At 38.9% G+C, this 15,457-nt stretch overlaps 8 protein-coding genes across 8 annotated transcripts; 3 read left to right on the forward strand and 5 right to left on the reverse strand. All coding sequences in view use genetic code 12, as the record gives it.

The window, feature by feature from the left end:
* Nucleotides 1-142: 142 nt before the first annotated feature.
* Nucleotides 143-1,222, forward strand: CANMA_000264 (uncharacterized protein; the record flags this gene model as incomplete). The annotated part of the gene is made up of 1 exon (XM_051814727.1): nt 143-1,222. The coding sequence occupies one exon, from the start codon at nt 143-145 to the stop codon at nt 1,220-1,222; it is 1,080 nt and encodes a 359-aa protein (XP_051674099.1).
* Nucleotides 1,223-1,273: 51 nt separating this feature from the next.
* On the reverse strand, nt 1,274-1,687 carry CANMA_000265 (mitochondrial pyruvate carrier; the record flags this gene model as incomplete). The annotated part of the gene is made up of 1 exon (XM_051814738.1): nt 1,274-1,687. The coding sequence occupies one exon, from the start codon at nt 1,685-1,687 to the stop codon at nt 1,274-1,276; it is 414 nt and encodes a 137-aa protein (XP_051674100.1).
* Nucleotides 1,688-2,061: 374 nt separating this feature from the next.
* Nucleotides 2,062-6,624, reverse strand: CANMA_000266 (ATP-binding cassette bilirubin transporter; the record flags this gene model as incomplete). The annotated part of the gene is made up of 1 exon (XM_051814749.1): nt 2,062-6,624. The coding sequence occupies one exon, from the start codon at nt 6,622-6,624 to the stop codon at nt 2,062-2,064; it is 4,563 nt and encodes a 1,520-aa protein (XP_051674101.1).
* An 826-nt stretch (nt 6,625-7,450) lies between these two features.
* Nucleotides 7,451-7,810, reverse strand: RPS20 (40S ribosomal protein uS10; the record flags this gene model as incomplete). Its single annotated transcript, XM_051814760.1, has 1 exon — nt 7,451-7,810. The coding sequence occupies one exon, from the start codon at nt 7,808-7,810 to the stop codon at nt 7,451-7,453; it is 360 nt and encodes a 119-aa protein (XP_051674102.1).
* A 765-nt stretch (nt 7,811-8,575) lies between these two features.
* Nucleotides 8,576-9,454, reverse strand: CANMA_000268 (uncharacterized protein; the record flags this gene model as incomplete). The annotated part of the gene is made up of 1 exon (XM_051814771.1): nt 8,576-9,454. One exon carries the CDS (start codon nt 9,452-9,454, stop codon nt 8,576-8,578), a length of 879 nt encoding a protein of 292 aa, XP_051674103.1.
* Nucleotides 9,455-9,658: 204 nt separating this feature from the next.
* On the forward strand, nt 9,659-12,574 carry DCP2 (decapping enzyme complex catalytic subunit; the record flags this gene model as incomplete). Its single annotated transcript, XM_051814782.1, has 1 exon — nt 9,659-12,574. One exon carries the CDS (start codon nt 9,659-9,661, stop codon nt 12,572-12,574), a length of 2,916 nt encoding a protein of 971 aa, XP_051674104.1.
* A 61-nt stretch (nt 12,575-12,635) lies between these two features.
* CANMA_000270 (uncharacterized protein) lies at nt 12,636-13,868 on the reverse strand (the record flags this gene model as incomplete). The annotated part of the gene is made up of 1 exon (XM_051814794.1): nt 12,636-13,868. One exon carries the CDS (start codon nt 13,866-13,868, stop codon nt 12,636-12,638), a length of 1,233 nt encoding a protein of 410 aa, XP_051674105.1.
* A 151-nt stretch (nt 13,869-14,019) lies between these two features.
* RIO2 (protein kinase) lies at nt 14,020-15,330 on the forward strand (the record flags this gene model as incomplete). The annotated part of the gene is made up of 1 exon (XM_051814805.1): nt 14,020-15,330. The coding sequence occupies one exon, from the start codon at nt 14,020-14,022 to the stop codon at nt 15,328-15,330; it is 1,311 nt and encodes a 436-aa protein (XP_051674106.1).
* Nucleotides 15,331-15,457: the final 127 nt, after the last annotated feature.

Below are 15,457 nucleotides of genomic sequence, written 5' to 3' on the forward strand. Positions count from 1 at the left end.
ACTGCTTATGAATGGTATTTTTTTTGCTTTTGTATTGAGAGTTTTGGCACGGTGTTATTCATTTCATCTTGGTTGTAAAAAATGAACAAAAATTATTGATGTTTATGCGACAAGCACAAGGTTGAGAGAGACACCAACAACAATGTCATCGGTCGAGTCAACAGAGAGAATAGAAATACTTCTGAGTAATCTCGAGAGAAATATTGAAACATTTAAATCAGCTCATGACATTTTAGATCTAAGCAAGGATCTCCTACAAGATGGGAGTACACCAGAACCAGCACAAGTTCGATTATCGAAAAGAAACTACATAATAGACTCGTTCAATTTGGAAAAAACTCATAAGCAGTACAAGAACTGGGAAAACGAAACCAGGTTAGCATTTATCAAGGAGGATATTGTCAGCTATAATCAAGTCGTTGCTAAAATAGCTAACGTCAACCAAAAGTTGGATGAGTCTAGCAATTCCTATGAGGTGTTGGCAAAAAATATCAAGATACCAGACTTTACTATAAGCATCAAAACTTTGGAAAACTATGGCGATGAAGAATTGCTAGAGCTAGGGAGACTGTATCAAACAGCAAACTTACAGTTGGTACAACTATTTTCGCTAAATGCCGCCAATGAGAACAAACTCTTTCCTGATTTCCAAGTCATCCAAGAATTGATCAATATAGAGTTTAGATTGCGGGTCGAAAAACGGGTGCATTTGGAAATATTGATGTCGATGAAAAACAAAATACAAACTCAGAATAAGTCTTGGACGGTGAGGGATAACCAATTGAGGGAGTTCATTGATATTAAGGTGCAACAAATGATTGAAACGGTTGAAAAGGCTAATGCAGAGGATAATAAAGCAAGAGGAGAAGAAGAAGAAGAAGAAGAGGACGATGATGATGATGATGAGGATGAGGATGAGGAAGAAGAAGAGGAGGAGGTCGTCCGTGAATTGGACAGTGATGATGGCGATGAAGAAGATGGAGATGGAGTGGAAAAAATCGAAGATGACGGCGAAGCAGGCAAAATGGTGTACGAAATGAACATAGAAAATAAGGAGGATGTACTTAATTACTCCGAGGCAGATGCTCATCGAGAGCTTGACGCCAGCGTGAACGAGATAGAACCTAACCAGCTAGAAAGACTACACGACAATTACTCCCAAACTATCAACACACCAGTTGAATCTGGCAGTGAAGATGATGAAATGTTAATAGATCATTGAATACATGTATAAAAACCCATCTCTATATAATAATAGGGGTATTCATCACACCTACTTTGTTTTAACAGATGCCGGGGCTTGAGCTTGCTCTGCTTGCTTGGTTGGGTCACCATCTATAATGTACTTGAATACCTGTGCTGGTGAGTCACCCACGTCACGTCTGTAATTGACAATTCTAATCAATTGATAACCTGCAACAGCACCCAAAAAGAAATTGACAGAAGCCAACAAAGGATTTCTTGGTTTGATAACGAATCCGGCCCATCTTGTCCATATAGCACCAGTAGCAAATAACGCAATTTGTTGAGTTCCACTCAATTTTTCAACAGGTCTTTGTAAATCATTTATTCCGGCAATGACCAATGCCCATTTGAAAACAGGTGCCCAAAAATGCACTGTTTTGGGGCCAGTTTCGGAGTTCAAAAAACGGGTGAATTTGGATGCGTGTTGTGCTGTTGAGGCCATTTTATGTAATTTGAATATGTATTAAAGGGAAGGGGGGTGGGAGGTGTTGCGATATAACAATGAAAGTATATATTTTCACTGGGTAAAAAGATTAGATATGCTTTTGTTTTCCCACTTTGGATTAGCGGAGTAATTTTTCTTTTCTTCTCTTTACACAACAACTACAAAAAAACAACAAAAAATTAACTTTGGGCCGAATGAGAAATTTTTCTTTTTTTAGGGAGAGATTAAATTCTTTACAGCTTTTGTGTAAAGATTATACCGCTAAAATGTAAAACTTCACAAGGATTAGGTTTTAAGCATGTTCTACAATATTTTTCCCCTAGGTATGCAATATATCTATAAATTTACTTCTGAGCTATACATGCAATCATCTATACGTAACCTCCTTGTTCACACAATCCGTAAAATACACCACATTTAGACTTTAGAAGATCTGTAGGAGAGTCAAACTCTGCAACTTTTCCTTCATCTAATGCTAGAATCTTATCACTATCCATCACAGTCTCTAATCGGTGGGCAATAGTTATTATTGTCTTATCCTTGAATTCTTCACGTATGGTTTCTTGAATGATTTTATCAGTTTCCACATCAACAGCTGCAGTGGCTTCATCGAGAACCAAGATTTTCGAATCATTCATCTTCAACAATACTCTTGCAAGAGACATTAGCTGCCGTTGTCCTGCCGAAAAGTTTGAACCACCCTCATTTACTTTACACAAAAGCTTGTTTTGGGTAGGCTGAACCAGATTAGTACCGTCACCATCTTCGTCATTCTTTGAAGTATCACTAGAGGCGAGCTGCGCAACATGATCCTTCAAGTGAGCCAATTCCAAAGCTTTCCAAATTTCATCGTCAGTGTAATAATTGAACGGGTCTAAATTTTGCCTTATTGACCCTTGAAATAATTGAGAATCCTGGGGAATTATACTTAATCTATGCCTCAATTCATACAAAGATATGGCACTTGTGTTGATGTCATTTATCTCAATGTTTCCCTCAACAGGCTCAATTATTCGAAAAATGGCCAAGGCAAGAGAACTCTTACCGGCGCCTGTTCTACCAACAACACCTACTTTTTCACCTTCACCAATAGTTAAAGAAACATTCTTCAACACCAAATCAAGATTTTGCCTGTATCTTGTAGAGTAGTTGTGGAATTGGACATTTCCACGCTTGTACCAAGAAAGTGGTGGAGCAAAGATCTCTTGGCCATCTTCCTCCTCTACCGGTAATTGAGTGTATTCCAAGCATCTCTCAACGGCGACAATGCTTGTCTCTACTTCAGCAGATTGTCTCACCACTACTCTCAAAGATCCTGTGACCTGTAATGTATAAGTCATTAAGAACCCTGCCATTGAAGAAGTCAAAGGGTGTGTAGTTTTAACACTTAGAATCAACATTATCGAAGCAGACAAGACAGCCAACCCACCCACAACCTGCAACCTAAAAAATAGCCACCGGTTTATTGAGGTGAGCATGTACTGAGATTTCAAGTTGAAATCAACAACTTTATTCATGATAAAATCAAATCTGTCATTCTGTCCATACGCTCTAATAGTGTCAATGCCATTCAAACTTTCACCCAAGTGACCATATATTGGAGACCTTGAAACACTCACCAACCTCTTTAACTCTCTTGATATCGCAACATAATAAACCTCGTAATAAGCATAGATGGCTCCCAAGATCAAAATCAGAATAATGTACGCGGGAATTGCAAGACTGACCACAACCAAGGTGAATATTGTCCGACTTATTTGTGAAACAAAGGCCAGAAAAATGGATGGGATCCCATCGTCAATCCTATTTATATCATTAGTGAAACGATTCATAATTCTTCCGACAGGAGTCCTTTCAAAGAACTCCATAGGCGCACCCAATACCCTCTTTGCCATTTCGTTATGGATTTTTCTCGAGGCATTTATACCGAGCCACATTCTCATTATAAGAGACCTTCCAACAGTCATGAACGTAGCTCCCACGCCCAAAGCCGCATAAACAATAAGAAAATTCCAAATGTCCTTATTCTCACCTGACTCAGAATTTTCCTCAGTCCAGTGCTTGAGCCAGTAATTGCTTCCAATCGATAAAAGATTTGCCATGATTATGAAGCAAATCCACACAAAAATACCACCAATTGAACAAGCCTTGATGTAAGCTATATAAACTTCCCACTTAACCTTTCCCTTTTGACTTTCTTCTTGAGTCGAACCCGACTTTAAGTTTGGCAACAACTTCTGCAAAGGATCCCAATGAAAGGATTCTATACTTGCACGTCTCATTGACGATAGCTTATCATATGTCTCTAACGGTTGTATTTCCTGTTTCGCCGTTCCTTCAGAAGACTCAGACTCGCTTGACAGTGTTGGTTGTGGGGTTGCTGATGAACTGTCCCCTGAATCGTTTCCAAACTTCCTAATCAAGTTGTAGATCTTGGGATGGTGATTCAGATCCACTTCCAGGTATGGCACCGACTCTATTATTTTTCCATTTTCAATCATAGTAACACTGCTGGAATACTTCAACACCAGGATAGAGTTGGTGCATAAAATGACTGTTTTAGAACCCAACAATCCATTTCTGGAAAGAACCTTGTCGATTATTTTCCTACCCACATGAGAATCAACGGCTGAGAGAATGTCGTCCAACAAGTAGATGTCAGCCCTGGAATATACAGCTCTTGCAAGTGCTAGTCTAGCTTTTTGTCCACCGGATAAACTGACCCCTTTCTCGCCAACTTGTGTTTCATCTCCATCAGGCAAAATTTTCAAGTCTTGCTCTAATTGGCATGCAGCAACTGTCAACTTGTAAAATTCTGGTTCATACCTGCATCCAAACAAGATATTTTCCTTAACGGAAGCATTCATAATCCAAGGACTTTGGGCACAATAAGCTATTGAGCCATGGACTTTGACAATGGGCCTTGTTGCCAACTCCCCCTTCACGCAGACCATTTGACCGAGAAGTGCATATAGCAAAGAAGTTTTACCATTACCAACTTTACCTATTATGCAAGACAAGCTTCCTCTAGGAACTTCGAAGTTGACATTCTTTAATGCATGTGACCCGTTTGAGGTCACTGTGTCTTCACCCTCTTGGTCATCATTATATTTGGGTCTTGTCCAGTAAAATGAAGCGTTGCTTATTTCAACCGCATTTGCGAGAGTATCATTCAACTCTGGTGCTCTGCTTATGGCGCTCGTGTCTAATTCTTCACTAACCAAAAACTTGCGCACTCTCCCTAATGCAACCTTTCCCTCAATATATGAATTAATTGTATCGGAAAACTCCAAAATTGGACTTGAAACCAAACTTAACAAACTCAATGCTGGGAAGACTATATCTGAAGTCAACGGCTTCTTTTGTGTCAACACATAAGTCCCAAAACAAAGCAAGTTCATTAATATTGGTATCAAAGACCAAACAAAATTTGAAACCTGATTGTAAAATCTAACCTTGATCAAGTTCTTCAATTCACGATCGTTTCTAGCTTGTGATAATTTGGTCAACATTGGCGTTTCCCAGGCAAATAGCTTAATGCTTTTTATAGAAGTTAGTATCTCGTTGATCACTCCCGTTCGGTCATCCTTCAATTTCATTTGTTTTCTGTTCCAGCTCGTTATGTACTTGACTAGTATTGCATTGATAGGTAGAGCCACCACGATTGCTACGAAACCCGCCAATGTGGATACTCCCAACAATGGCCACAATGAAATCAACCCTAAAATTATGTCAAACGGTGCAATAATCAAGGTACTAAAATTAACCATTGTAGACGATATTCTATTGATGTCGACAGACATCAAGTTGATTATGTCTCCCGATGAACTATTCAACCTGGCTTCGCTTGATAACTTTAGAGTCTTTTTATACACCAATGAAGTGAGGGAGCTTCTGATGTTTAAGCTATTTTCCAAATTTCTCAACATGTACTTATTATTTAGTGCGTTTTGAGCAACCGTATTTGCAAAGATGCCAACACAAATCAACATACCACGTAGCATTGGTGGACTTTTGATGGTGAAAAACAAAATTAGAAACCTCAACAACTGCGGCCTAGTAAAGTTGAGGGTCCTGGCTAATAGCTCGTATCCAAATGCTACAAATAAACCTCTACCGAAGGAATTGAACAAACTGAATAACAAGTTGCCGTTGTTCCAATGCTTTTCCAACATTGTAGTCGAATAAACTGTTGATATTTCTTTTGGTGTGTTTGGCAATTCCGTATTGGTTACAGTTTTGTTTTTATAAGAGTTCACAATTAATTCATTCATCCAAGTGAATGTGAGGCGTTGTAGTATATTGGGTTCTTCTAATTTGTAAGATCTTCCTGTTATTTTGTACGTTTCACGCAAGTCTCGACTAGGTGTCCATTTGAAATACTCCAATACGAAAATGTGGATACTATTGATCACCACAATGATCTCAATAACCAGGATTGATTTCACCAGTTGGATGATAACCCAATCCGTATAATTATCTTGGTAATATAGCGCAGTAGCAAATACCGTAAAACAAGGCCAGAAAACGAGTAATACGTCGAGTTGTATCGGGGAAGTAGCAATCTCCAATACATGCAAAGGCAAAATGACACAAACCATCGCCATTGTAGACAACCCAAATGCAATAATTTTCTGGTCTGCCAACCTCTCGTGGATGCTGACAAAACTGCCTATATATGCAAATAAAAGTACCTGAATTAGTACCAAGACTACTCGTGTGTACGCTGTAGGACCTACGTTCTCAAGCAGATAATTGTGATGATTAAGTCTTTTCAACTGATTCCACATCGTAAAACCACCCCATATTAGAATGGCCGAAGCAAACAAGGTTAGCATAGTGGTGTAGAAGCATGGGTTAAACGCGTTTTCATTGTTGGGGGCCATCGGTACTAAGACTGATCGCAATCCACATGTTAGCTTGGGGTAATCCATTTCTGATCTATTCCTTGTTGGGTGAATGTTAATGCTAGCTCATGAAGTTTTAGAGCCTTTTTGGAAGTTTTATTATGGTTTCGAATGAGTGGACAAACCCAAGTGATAAAAAAAATGGGTTAGCTTGTGACAAATAAGACTTGTCTAGTCATTGCTACTGGCAAACTCGCTACAGGTTTGTCAAAAAAATGTAACTTCAATCTCTGCTACCACTCAAGTCGCAAGAAAGCTGAATAAGCCATTCCTAACTTATAATTAAATATCCCCGAATCGATACATTCCTTGCCTATCTAAGGTACTATGTCCCCTTTCGAGTAACATTTGTAAGATCAGCTCTAACTGAAAAAAACTATTGAGTATGTAATCTATTTCCATCCAAAAGAGTTGGCTGTGAAAAGAAGGAGCAAAAGCAAACACTTTATTCAAGAGCAGAACAACGAGCTGTTGAGAGTGACTAGAGTTGTTTTTAATTTGCGACAATCCCGTATCGTATCTCTGCACTTATCTACTCTTAATTCTTATAACAAGGATATATTCAGGTTAAAATATTCCCACTATTAAATATACAATTGTGTGTTTAAAAAAATATCAAATTTGATGTTTTGAGAACCCAAATATTCACAAAAGATACAAAAACCCATTCACATGAGACACTTCTATCAGACGCTGATAATGCGTCTACAACGTCAGTATATGGTTAGTATACGGCGCATCTAGAGGGCCAGATAGCAAATGCACTCTCAATTCTCACAAATATTAAAAAAAAGAACAAAAATCCTCTCCTATGAATACAGCGCAATCAAAATATCAAAGGTGGTAGAACTTCTTAAGCAGCAATGGTAACTTCAACATCCACACCTGGTTCAATAGTGATTTGAGTAATCTTCTTGACGGTGGCAGCTGGGGCTTGCAAATCAATAACTCTCTTGTGAATTCTCATTTCGTAAGCATCCCAAGTCTTAGAACCTTCACCATTTGGTGCCTTTCTGGTGGTGATCTTCAAAACCTTGGTTGGCATTCTAACTGGTCCCTTCTTGACGATGTTGCTTTGAGAAGCGTTCTTGATGATGTTAGCAGAAACATTTTCCAATTGCTTAACTTTGGTGGAGGTTAAGGTGATTCTGATTTTGTGGATTTGTTGTTCTGGTTCTTGTTCTAACTTTTCCTTGTTGATTGGGGCAGACATCTTGACGTGGTTACTAGTAGTTGACGTTGTTAAAGGACCAGAAGAGGATAGTAGGTTCGTATAACGGAAACTGAAAAAAAAAAATCTACGCGAGACAGTGTGAGAGGGAGTTGGTGTAATAACAAGTTACACAAAATTATTTCTTTGTGTTTCCTTGTATAGGGCTATAGCCCTTCTGAAATAACGAGAGAAGATTGTTGGATCTTAGCACGTTGCAATGGGCTCATTACTAGAAACGATGACTTGGTTATCTTTGAAGATGCTATCCAGCCAAAGGCCGAAAACCAGAGCTGGAATCAGAGATTGCTAATAAATTTTCGAGCAAAAGCGTGGAAACTTATCGTAAGAAGTGCACCAATTACCTGATGATTGCCAAAAATCGGTGGATTAGTAAGTTGATGAATGCATTAGTACTGAGAGGAAAACAAAACTGCATATGATTGTGTGCCACTGTTTGTACTACCCTCTCCCTTGCTAACACAATATTAGTATTTGGCTAGCAAAGACCCAAACTGAAACCAATTACCATGGTTTTGCACCAAGCTACCAATTTTGATCTTTTTTGCAACTACAATTAGGCCAAGCTTTGCCGTAACAGCAAAATCTGTTTTTATTACCATTGCAGTATGACTCTACGCAGAGTAAGTTATGAAAAAAGGAAGCAATATATACCCTTTAAAACTTTTTTCTTCATATATATATATATATATATATATAGTAAGCGGAGTAAAGGCCTCATAAAATCTATGTACACTGATCACACTCTCATTTCTTCTGCTCCAGAATCGCTTCCTTTTGCAAGCCCCTAACAACCTTCCACATCAATTGAAGATCTTCTGGTGTAGAGTACCCACTAGATGCCCATCTTATTTTACCAGAAGGATCAAGGATGTAAATATAGCCCGAGCATTGGTTGTCACAATGCAAGTGCTCCCTGATCTCCGGAGGCAATATATGCAAGGGCAATATGAAATAATTTTGATAGCGGTCGGGCAAAATCATCTTTCTCAAGTTGGACAACGATAAATTCAAGATGAATCCTTTGAGCCAGCTGGATGGCATATTAATGTCAACAATTTGAAAGTTGGGGAACTTCTCGGTGAATTTCTTGTAATCTGTTGAATAGTAATCCCCATCATCTACTTTAAAATACGATTTGGAGCACTGCTCGCCTATAGCTGTGGAGTATAATCGCACTATGCTATACTTGTTGTTGAGCACATCATATAGACTATTCAGCTTCCCAGTCAATGTTTTCGCGATGAAATCAGGAAAATACAATGCCTTATCTTGTTTGAACCACGAAATAGGAGGTCTGAATATTTTGCCCTTGGTATTCTGGAACGACTTGATATCATAAATCGGAGAGTGTTTGATATCGTAATCTAGGTTTTTCTGTCTCCTCTCCTTAGCTTGTGCTCCAAATAGTTCTTCTCCAATATTTGAAATAGAGTATGTGTCAGATAGCTTGTGATTTAGTAAAACCGGCTTCGGCAAACCAATGGGTCGGGTAATTTCATATGAGTTTTCTTGTGCTGGCTGGGACACTTCCTTGATCGTGTTCACAAATCGGGGTTGTGACCTTTGCTGAAGAAAGTGCAATGAAGTACTTAACAGTCTAGTACTAGTCCTTGAGACATTCATCGTGTTGTCTATGCTTAGCTTTGAGGATGAGGTGTTGATGTCTCATTTTTCATGGTAGTTCACAAACGGGGTGAGCGATTATTTACAAGTGACAAAATTTTCTGACCATTTTACATTGATCAACAGATTTAAGAAAACTACATACATCAAATACACCCGGCTAGCTGTGGATAAGAAGAATTTATAGTTTATAAAATTATTGCCATGTCAATACAGCTAAGAGACGGTTTAGTCAATCAGCTGTTGGATCGAGTCCTTGAAGACCTTTTAGTCAGATTCGTTGTCAATGTTCCCGAGGAAGACTTGTCTTCTATAGAAAGAGTGTTCTTTCAGGTGGAAGAGGCACACTGGTTTTACTTGGACTATGTGCGTCAATTGGACCCTAGCCTACCTTCTATGAAGATGAAAACTTTTGCTTCAAAGCTTTTGGAAAAGTGCCCTCTAATATGGAAGTGGGGTGATCCTTCCGACGCATTAGCAAGGTTTGGAAAATACAAAAGTACCATCCCAGTAAGGGGAGTTGCATTATTCAATAAAGACTTGACAAAAGTGTTGTTGGTGAAAGGGACAGAGTCAAACGCATGGTCATTCCCTAGAGGGAAAATTTCCAAAGATGAAAGTGATGTAGATTGTGCAGTGAGAGAGGTGGAGGAAGAAATTGGATTCAATTGCCGTGATTTGATAGACAAGAATGACTATGTTGAAAGAACAATCAGAGGTAAAAATTACAGGATTTTCCTCGTAAAGAACGTGTTAGAGGATACTCATTTCGAGCCAGTGTCCAAGTATGAAATCTCACAAATAAAGTGGTTTGATATCAAATCGGTTCAGAAAAAGGTGAAAACCAATCCCAATAATTTTTTCATCGTTGCAACTATAATCAAACCTGTCATGAAATGGATAAGTAAAAACAAAGGGGTATTGAGTGAAGAGGAGCTTATGCAAGAAGCAGAATTGAAATTGAAGAAATTGATGGGATTGAACAAACGTGAAGAAAATGTGGATGCAGGAAGAGAGTTGCTTAACATCTTACAGGGAGCGAAACCAACTTCAAAACCAGTGGACTCCCAAAATGAGTCAGTGAATGACCAAACAACGCAGGCCGGTATACCATCTATGGTTAATGTGCAATTCCCACCACACCTTCAAAATCAAATTCCATTTTTCATTGGTGGCCATCCTAACGCACCATTTTTTGTACCACCCATGGCTAATGCAATCGGCCAAGCTCCTCATTTTTCTATGCCAGGATTTTTCCATCCTCAACATCATCAGCATCATCAACAACAAATGGCACCCAACCCTGAAAGCTTGAATAAACCCACAACAAATTCGAAAGAATTGTTATCCATTTTAACTGCAAAAAACGAAGCTAAAAAGGATGAGGTTGCTGCAACTCGGAAGAAGCATGCAGATTCTGGAAATATCAGATCAAGAGCTCAACAACTATTGAGTGTATTTCCCAAAAGAAAAGAGTTTGCTGGAACTAAGGATGATAGCCCGGCTACTAGTAAGGATCTTTCTAGAAGCGTAAGCTCTACAAGCGATCGATCAAACTCAAGCCAAGAAAAGCTCAAGACAAAATCGGATAAATCGAATTTAAACAAGCCAGTGCCACTGGAAAAAGAAACTCCCAAGTCACCGCATCTACAACCTTCGAATGAAATTGAAGAATCCATTCGCTCATCGCATCATCGCCAACCGGTGGTTGGTCAAAAGATTAAGTTACTCAAACGTTCAGATAATAAAAATTCAAAAGATCTTCTAAACCTTTTGGGACCTAGAAAGGAGACCAGTGAGCTGGAAACCAGTCCTATGAATGACCTCATACAGTATGATGGTGCCATCAAGCATGACCAAATAGAGACACCCATTGTTGACAATAGAAATGGCATAAATGGATCAACACAACTCAAAGAACAGCCAACAACTGACCGTGCTGCTTCGCAACAGTTACTAAGTTTCTTGCACCGAGAAACTCCTAGTAAAAGCAATGATGACTACAAAGAGAAGAAATCTAACGGGATTGCCAATGTATTGAATAAGGAAACCCGCGATAATGACATCACACCTAGGGTGGTATCTCCAACTAGAGATTTTCTTAGTCTACTCAAAAAGCCAAACAATGCTGACTCTACTAATAGATCGAGTGTTGATCCATCTCCATTACCAAACAAGCCACCACCACCACCACCACCACCACCACAACAACAACAACAACAACAGCAACAACAACAACAAAAACAACAACAACAGCACAAACCACAGTCATCAACGTCAGCTAACAAGTTGCTCAGCTTGCTTGGAAAGAAACCATCAGATAGTGGTAAAGGCGGTGTTAATCAAGATATTTGGAGTAGTCAAGACAAAAGTCCAAGTATTACATCGCCTAATGCATTGGCTAGTATTCAAAAATTTGATCGAGAAGTCGGCAGCAACCAAGCCACATTGTCAAACACAATTGCATCTCCAGTTTCGGAAAATTGGGGATTTTCTCAACATGAGCAGTACCAACAACTGCCACAGCTACAACAGCCCGATTTGTCAGCTACAAATACGTTGAGAAATATTTTAAGAAAGAACAGTGCTCAGCCATCGCCTAGTTTAGGTGGCGTTTATGAATCTGAGAACCTCAATAATTCACAAATTGGATCAAGCCAGCCATATCCACAACACCAGCCGCAAGACAATTTTGACAATTTTGAAGATTTTGAAGATTTCGAAGATTTTGGTGACTTCAATGCATTCAATGACACGTATATATTCGATGATAACTCACATCCTAAAACATTCAACAACTTTGATATTGATAGTGACGAAGAATATGCAGAGGGCCTCGTTGAGCATCCAACTCGTGTGCAGATTGCATCACGTCACCAAGCGCCAAAGAAGCAGCAACCACAACCACAACAGCAACAGCCTCACTACCAAGCTAGTGAATTTGCACAACCACAAGGACATTTGGACAATAATAATGGCAGTACCTCGGGTATTTCCACCCTTCCCGAACCCAATTTTGTTCAATCTACGTCAACGCGAGCAACCATAGGTCTACATGATCAATCAAATAATGCAGGTAAAGGATTATTGGCATTATTGAACCGTGGTAAATCATCGTAAGAGAATAGCTAAATACGTTATACAAAACAACAAGATAAAAACATAAAGAATAATTCTCTCCCTACATACAGAAAAAGTCTTTGGCATTGGTCTTGATTGCTGATTTCTTTAGTCGTTGCGGCTTCTCCTCATCCATACTCTCATCAATTTTCGTCCAATCGATGGACGACGTCTTTTCATATACGTACGTGGTCCTGCTTTTATTAATTTTCAACATCTTGTTTCGGGAATGCCACACCCTATCTAAATCATGTGGGTTGTACTGTTCGTTTGCTATGAATATGTCAAGGATGGGTATTTTTGACATAGGCACATTTTGGATAGACGAATTACTGGAAATAGTGACAGATCTCTTCAATGCATTCATGCTCAATCCCATCGGCATATTTTGCACAATTTTCAGTTGGCCCGGTCCCATGAATGACCAGTGCTTATGCTTGATTTCAAAGTCAACTTGAATGTAATCAAGTTTGCAACTGTGAAACAGAACTGTGTCGAGAAACTTGAGCAATCCTCGATGTGTCACTTTCGTATTGACTAATTTAATCAAAATCAACCGGGTTAATTTGCTACCGCCAGAAATACAGGAGCTTAAATGTTGTAAAAATGTGTCATCTATATCATGATTTGATAAATCAAGACAAACCAAATAGGGGATATTGAAAATCAGAAAATATTCTTCATAGTTTACCAACTTGGGAATATGTGACATATCCAAAATTACAAATGTCTTTAACTTCAACATTTCCTCAATCATGTCCGAGATGACGATATTGGAGAATACTGTTTCGATTCGATGTAGTCGGTTCTGGGGTATTTGGGTAAAGGCAATGGTTTCATCTCGAGCATTCATAATGTGCGCTTTGTGACTCTTGAAATCCAGAAAGTGGCCAAAATGTTTTAGAAATAAAGTATACACTTGAATTGAATCAGTGTTGATGCCTAGGATCATTGTCCATACTACTTTCCAAATCGACCATGGCAAGGTCCTTAATAAGTCTGGGGTAATTTTGGACGACTGTAAAGCGATGGTTGCTGCGCATATTTGTCGTAGTGTTCGCAATGTTTTTGGCTTCGTCAGGTGTTGTAACCTGTTTGGAGTAACTCTAGTCCATGGGTATGACACTGTTGTTATTTGAGTATCGACGAAATTCAAATTCAGTTGTCCATGAGTGGCGTATTTTGCTTCGATGGATTGAGGATCCTTCTTGATGAACTCTTTGAACTTCTCTTGCCTTTTGCGTTTCTTTGCTATCCCTTTTGATGGATTGTTCTTTTTAGTTCGGTGTTTCATAACTTCTCTTCCAAGAGAGGGAGGAGGATTTTGAAAGTTTCCTGTTTTTGCAACACAACTTTGTGCTCGCGTTTGAAAAATTGAAAAAAAGATGTGATGAGCCTTTCATGTCAACTGGAAACCCCACCCTAATAGCTAATCCAGTACTACCATGAAATTGGACACTTCCCATATGAGGTATTTAACCTCTGATGATTTTAGAGTATTACAAGCAGTAGAACTAGGCTCGAGAAATCATGAATTGGTACCCACTCAAATGATTCATTCTATATCTGGGTTGAAAGCACCATCAGGTACCCAAAGAGCCATTGGAGATCTAGCTAAATTAAAGCTAGTCGCTCGGTTACGTAATGCTACATATGATGGATTCAGGTTGACGTATAATGGGTACGATTATCTTGCGTTGAAGTCAATGTTGAATCGAAATACATTGTACTCAGTCGGGTCAACCATTGGTGTGGGTAAGGAATCAGACATCTTTTCTGTTAGTGATCCTCAAGGTGTACAGAAAGTCTTGAAAATACACCGTCTCGGTAGGACTTCATTCAAAACTGTCAAAAACAATCGTGATTATTTAAAGAATAAACACACATCAAATTGGATGTATCTATCTCGATTAGCAGCAGCAAAGGAGTACCAGTTTATGCAAATACTCTACGATAACGAGTTTAATGTGCCCCAGCCATTTGACTATTCAAGGCACTGCGTGATGATGGAATGGATCAAAGGAATACCAATGAAACAATTAAACAGTAGCAACATTGGCAAGTTGGACTATAAAAAACTATACTCTGATCTCATGTGTTTTATTGTCAAGCTAGCTAAGGCGGGTTTAATTCATTGTGATTTCAATGAATTCAATATCATCATCAGAGACCCATCAGATTCCACCAGCAAGAGTGATTTTGTCGTTATTGACTTCCCTCAATGTGTATCGATTGAACATGTAGATGCAAAAGTTTACTTTGATAGAGATGTACAAGGCATACGAGATTTCTTCAAAAAGAAGTTCAAGTACGATCCTCAACACGATTCAACCATGTTTGATACTGATGGGTACGGTGACGGGTACAAGTATGCTTATCCCAATTTTAAACGTGATGTGATTAGGGAAAAGCTGTTGGATGTTGAAGTTGAAGCTTCTGGATATGCCAAGAAGAAGACTGGTAAAAAGGAAGTTAAAGACTTGGAGAAGGCTGTGATGGGGATGAGAATAACGACAGACGAGAATGATGATTTGTCAGAACTTGAAGATGAGGAAGAAGAAGAGGAGGAGTATGATGAGGATGAGGAAGATGACGAGGAAGAGGATGATCTTGAAGAGTATGACGAAGAGGATTTGAATATCAACAGCGAAGACAATAACCAGGAGGAAGAAAATGAAAAGATCATTGCTGCCATCTCTGCCGGTGATAAGAACCTCAAGATGGATAAACTAGGCAATTATATACTAGATGAATAGATAAAGCTCTCTACAGAATTAGATCATTAACCGTTAATCGCCTCCACAACGTTTGATATTTTACTATTTTTTTTCTTTTGAAACGTGAAAAAATGTACAGAAACAAAATATATACTCTCTCCTATGC

The sequence above is a fragment of the Candida margitis genome (genome assembly GCF_024628925.1).
Source record: "Candida margitis strain CBS 14175 chromosome Unknown scaffold25, whole genome shotgun sequence".
NCBI lineage: Eukaryota > Fungi > Ascomycota > Pichiomycetes > Serinales > Debaryomycetaceae > Lodderomyces > Lodderomyces margitis.